We start from the raw sequence: 6,000 nt of genomic DNA on the forward strand, positions 1-6,000 counted from the left end.
TTCCAGAGGTTTAATTTTATTATCATTCATATCCTGAGTTGTAAAAAGGCAATTTGCAGGTGCAAAATCTCACACTCAATTGCACTGATGTCAATAAGAGTAATTATTTCTTGGATTAGATACAGGCCACTCTGATGACAAAGACAGTGCTGCAACTTATAGCATGACTCAGGGATTTCACACTGTGAAACAGAAGTCGCACTTTAATGGTGATGTTGTTTTACATTTAAGTTCTAGAAAACTAAGTCTAGACCAATTCTAAAAGTAACACATTTTTTGCTCTATCTACACCTGCTGATGCTGCCAACTCCTTTGGATCAGCAGGAGCCTTATATAAGTGAAGTAACTTGAGGAAACTGAGCTAGTTTTAAAAAAACTGGCTGGGAGGTGGGGAGATCTGTTCCTGTTGATACTTTTCAACTCTCAGCAGGAATATTAATGCTTACATAAGAACCAGCAAGATGTAATCAAAGAGAAGCGTGAAGGATGAAGTCAGCCCCTTTCACAGCACTCTGAACTTCAGCTGGCTGCAGCTAAAGCTAACTTCTTAAGATCTGTTCTTACACAACATTATCACTCATTTACAATCTGCAATTTAAGGACACTTTCTTTGCATGAGTCATTCTGCAGACAGCAGAATTCAGAGTTTTAGATAGAAATAAGGATTTTGCCTGGAATAACAAAATTTGATACCCTTCAAACATTTTAGTTGTGAATGTACTTGTACTTAGAAATTGTTCTTTCCTTGAAGAATGCAGAATCTTTTATAGGAGCTCTAGAAATCAAGGAGAGCATGCAGGAGGTAATTTAGAAGTACAATAAGAACATCTGGAGGCAAGGTTTAATAATCAAACAGATCCATTTGCTCTTACTCTCTCCATAACAACTGCATATCTAGGACTAGGTAAAGCAGATTAACTGAAGTGTAGGTCCTCAAAGGTACCTGTCCTCTTCTGCTTCATTACACATCACACTCATGGCTATCAAATAAATAACCATAAACCTCTGAAGACAACCTAATTTTTCAAAGGCAGCATATTACAGGAGGTATTTATAGTCCTCAAAAACTTTAGAGGAAGATAAATTCCATGCACAAAGTTTTCTCAAATGCTCTTCCACAAACCAGTGCAAAGCAGAGCAATTTTTCAAAATAGGGAAACTTTTTGCTCCAACCTGGATGAATTTTTTTTTCTTCTAAGAAGTCATTCTGTGAGTAGCAAAACTAATGAAACCTGTTTCCCTGCACTGTTGCATCTCAAGACTATTGACTTTGACATCTAACTACATAGAAGCTGTGACAGCAGTTTTCACTGCAGTTGGGCCATTCATAATGTTTGTGTCCCTGAATTCCCTGGAGTCTTGTAACATAACTGATTTAGGCAGCCCTTCCCTCCCCCTTCTGCCCAAACTCTACCATCATGAAAAGTGCAACTGACCAACAAATTCAAAGGCACAGAGGAGGGGAAGAAATAATGGCAGATGTAGCATTAAAATCATCACTTCTTTAATAAATCAACCTTGCAAATCAAAACTATATACTGTCCTTTAATGCTTGTGGGTTAGTTCATATCTTGAGAACTGTGCTGCTTGAAGCTCCCTGATATAAAAACAGAATCTCCTCACCCACTGGCTTTCCCATCTTTCACCTGGCAAAATTCCTTTTCCCTCTCTTTTTATAACTAAATTTCCCTTTTTTATTTTGGCTAAAAAGAGGTTTTGCATTATTTTGCAGTAGAGGTGAAGGGATGGAAGGGAAAAAAGGCTGAAAGATGAAAGTAAGTCAGAAAGTCAAAGCTGCATTCAGATATCCAATCTGGACAGAGAGTAAAATAATTTATCACCAGGCAGACACAAGGCCTAAATCTTTCTGAATAGTGACTGACAAGATTGTGAATGCCCTGCAGTAAGAATAGCAACATCTGCATTTTTACATGATTTACCACAGGCTTCACAATAACAAGAGTAAATTCAGAACTTGGTAAATAAGAGAAACAAAATGGTGCTACACAGTCTCTTGTCCTATTTCTCCCCCCCACCTTTCTTTCATCCAGTGCAGAGCAACATTTGCAAAGCAGTTTACTTACTCAATAGTTCTCCTACAGGGAAAAGGCAAGGTTACCATAGCATTGTCAATTAATTTTGACACCTGCTTACCAAGATTGATCAATTATTTTTGATGTCTCTTTGCTTGTTGCTGTTTCTGTTTAGAAGAGAAATAAAACAAAGCCAAAAATACTACACTTCTCTCGCCAAAGAATTAATGGTCCCAAGACACCCTCAGGCAGAGCATTTCTCCTCTTACCACAATGTTCCTAATACTTGCTAATGCAAGCCACTCATTCCCAGAGAGCAAAAACAACCATACCTCACTTACATGAAAAAAAAAAAGAAAGAATCTTCTATTTTCAAGTGTTTTAAGCCTACCCTTGAAAATCTGGTTTTTTTTTTCAAATACTGTAGTGACAGGTTTTACACATGTCCAATTTAGGTCATTAAAAGTTCAATTTACATCTTGGGTAACAGGGACACAGGCAGGGACTTCAAACAGCTGCGACTTGGAAACCCCATAAATGTTTAGAGTAATACACGAGGTTCTATTAACATTTCTACAGATTGTATCTACAACCTCCGAACTGGCTGTTCATGCAGCTCTAACAGCCTAACACACTCTTCGGTCTTTGCCACAGAGATGGGGAAGGTCTTCAATCACCCAGCCATCAGGCAGAGTAATATTCTTTTTCCAACTCTTCAGGTGGAAACACACAGAGCTCACCATCCATCCCACACCCATCTGAATTTTCAGGATTCAAAATACAACCGCTCCGAGCTGCTGCTTGCAGCAGTGTAAGACACGTTTAACATATTTCACTCCATCCCCAACTCACAGGGCTTGAAAAAGCTTTAAATCTTAGAATGCTTATTTTTAGTGCAGAGTATACTTTGCTTCCAAGAATAAAGATTAAAGATGAGCTGTCAAAGACACTGCTATGAAAAGTGTCCTCAGTAAAAAATAGCTCTCCAACAGCTTACTCCCGTGAGAAAAATCATAATGCAAGCGTCACTGTCACTCCTAAAGCTGAGCATGAAAAAACAGAGAGGAGTTAATGAGAAATCTCTTCCGATTTCACTGAGACCCCTAACAGCACTTCAATTAAACACTGTGTTAGCTCAGCTCAGAAGAGGAGCCCTTCCAACATTCAGACAGAACTTCCTCTAGGTGGGGATGGATTATTAACTTTCTACCAGAAGGGAAAATGTAACCACTGTACTTCCTCACTTGACAAACACAACCAAGGTAAAGAAACCTAGATGTTTTAAAAGATGAGCAAGATAGTATCTCTAAGGATGGCATAGCGGCCCAGTAACAACTCAGAGAATATACTCACTCACAACAAGCTTGGAAATTGAAGAAATTACCATTTGCTTTGGTCCTGGCACTGTTAGGGACTGTTATGAGTATCACCAAGACAAAAGATACAAGTGATCTCTTTATAGTCAGAAAAGAGGAGTTCTGCAGATCCACATACACAAAAAAGATTCACCTGGGCCTCTTCTCATCACTCTCCGAAATTAGCCCATTGTTCCACAGCAGGACAAGCCCCAAACAACACGCAACTAATGGCCAACTTTAAAACCTTATTATCAAGGTCATAGAAAAAAAATTAATTATATTTGCCTTGTATTAGTTTTATAGCTAGGTTATAATCTTACTGCTGCAACATCCACCAAATATCACTAAATTGGCTCTTTCTCTGCACTGTGTACATCACTTCAGCCGATATGTCTGACTTCAACTACTCCTTAACTTTCCAGGCTAACAAGTTACCAGATTTACTTTTCGTTTATTTAGGAATGAGTGACCTAGTATTAAATGTTTAAAAGAGATGTAAATTGTACAGCTTAATTTCAGTACTCCAAAGAGAAAAACTGAATTTAAACACAATTTTAAAACACACAGTTATTGATATTTAATCTATAAAAGTAATTAAATTAAAAGTAGTTTCCCAAAGGCAGAAAGAACTTGACTTCTCTAAGACATAGTGTCACCAATGTATTGCTAATAGCTAGATAATAGAACACTTTCCAGCTATGTATGTCAACATACTTAATAAATGGAGTTCCTGCTTATAAGGGGTGTTTTACACGGAATGAAATGAGATGCCCTGTCCAAGATTATATAGCGAAATAACAGCAAACAGTATTCTTCACAGCCAGTCTTTACACTGATACCAAAGGAGGCGGGAGGAAAGTGACAGCCCTATAAATTAAGTCTTCTTTCCCACTCCATATAGAAAAGCAAGTGTCAGGGTACGCTTCCTTCTCACTGATCAATGCCTCGGTATCACAGTGACTTTTAAGAATGAGAAGGTAGTTAGACCTTGACTGAGTACTCCGTCCTTTGCAAAAATATGTTACTGTTTCATATTTGCCACTCTTTCCTGCAAACCTTGTCACCAGGGATGTACATTTCACTCAGTTGCACTTGTGTTGTCCTGAATGAAACAGACTAATGCCCACTTAGCTCAAACAACCGAAAGAAAGGAAGACTGGAAGGAGCTAAACCCTTCACTTTTCAAAAGGAAAAAGTAATTAAGATCCACTACTTATTCTTGCTCCCTGGGCAGCTCCATGAAGTGCACATGTCATTTCCATGACATTTCCAGAAGGGACAGCAGCGACACAGCTTTAGGCCGATTTCTCTGGTCTCTCAGTTCCCATGAAGTGGAGCAGCCTATTTTCAGCAATAAGTCAGCCGGAGCTGTGCCCTGTGCTCTTAAGAGCTGGAGGAGCCTATTTTATCCATAACTTCTGCCACATACTTCCTCCACACACGAACAATATCATAGCAGACACAAGCAAAACAAAACAAACAAAAAAGGCAAGTGAAAGTGACAGGAAAAGGATGTAGAGACGAGAAGAAAATCACAATAAGCAGAAGCTTACTTGAACCTGCCCTGGCAGTGTTGGCACTGGTCTCCCACCCAGCCCTGGTCGCAGACGCAGGTGGAGTTGACACAATGACCCGAGAAGCAGGAAATTTTGTCGCAGGACTTGGACTGGGACACCTGGGCGTAGAGGGCCAGGTAGAGGAAGCCGTAGAAGAGCAGCCAGCTGTTCACATCCAGGAGCGAGGCGAAGCAGCAGCAGCAGGCGGAGGGGAAAGGTCTCCAAGCGCCGGGGCCCGCGGGGGCAGCTCCCGCTCTCCGGCCGGCGCTGCCCAGGTCCATCTTGGCCGCGGGGGCCGCGGGCCGAGGCGCGGCCGGCGATGGCAGCTTCCCCTGAGGGGAGTTAATCCAGCCAGGGAGATTCAAACCCCCCGCTTCCTCCTCGCCTTCCTCTCCTCCCTCCCGACCCCAGCGCTGCCTCCTCCGGCCCCTTCAGCCCTCCGCGCCCCGTCACTCCCGAGGGGAAGCCCGGCAGCGGCAGCCCTTAGCCATCCGCCCCTTCTCCTCGTCGTCCTCCTCAGGGCTCATCGCTCCCGTCTTCTTCCATGGAGGAGGAGAGCTGCCTCTTGACCTTGTGTTTTCTCCTCGCCAGATATGCCCCCACGGCCGCGCACACGCCACCCTGGACCATGTATCCCGCGGCTCCCCCTTCTCCTTTGTATCCCGGTGCCCGCGGCACACACGCAGCGGCGGCGAGGAGGAGCGCGGGAGGCGGGGGCCGCCGTCCTCTCGCCAGGCAGCCAGCTGGGAAGTGAGGGCGGCCGGGCCCGGAGCCGCTACGGCATCGCGCTCCGGCGGGGCGGGGAAAGGCTGGAGAGCTCTTATCCCCGCTCCGTTATTAGCCCTGCGGGGAAGGGAGGCGGGAGGTAGCGAGAGGAGGGTTAGCAGCCCCTCCGCGTCCCAGCTGACAGCTTCCAAGCAGCCATTTTTAAAGGCTAATTGTCACCGCCGCTCGGAGCCGCCTCCCGCCCCTCGGCCCGCGTGGATCCGTCCCTCGCTGGGAGGGGGGTCCGGCGGGGTGACCGCTCCTCCGAGGCTCCCGCGGCCGCCTCTG

At 44.0% G+C, this 6,000-nt stretch overlaps 1 protein-coding gene across 4 annotated transcripts in view; it reads right to left on the reverse strand.

Moving 5' to 3' along the window:
- Positions 1–5,705, reverse strand: part of ATRNL1 (attractin like 1) — a 433,970-nt gene extending 428,265 nt beyond the window's left edge. Inside the window, exon 1 of one of the 4 annotated variants that reach the window (XM_041461314.1) lies at positions 4,945–5,701. In XM_041461314.1, coding sequence (XP_041317248.1) covers positions 4,945–5,228 — 284 coding nt within the window. In that variant the 5' untranslated portion in view covers positions 5,229–5,701. Of the gene's footprint in view, positions 1–4,944 lie in introns of all 4 variants that reach the window. The other 3 variants (XM_041461315.1, XM_041461313.1, XM_041461316.1) reach the window with 3 other exon arrangements.
- Between the last annotated feature and the right edge of the window lie 295 nt (positions 5,706–6,000).

This window comes from Pyrgilauda ruficollis, unplaced genomic scaffold (assembly GCF_017590135.1).
Source record: "Pyrgilauda ruficollis isolate IOZ18807 unplaced genomic scaffold, ASM1759013v1 scaffold15, whole genome shotgun sequence".
Taxonomy (NCBI): domain Eukaryota; kingdom Metazoa; phylum Chordata; class Aves; order Passeriformes; family Passeridae; genus Pyrgilauda; species Pyrgilauda ruficollis.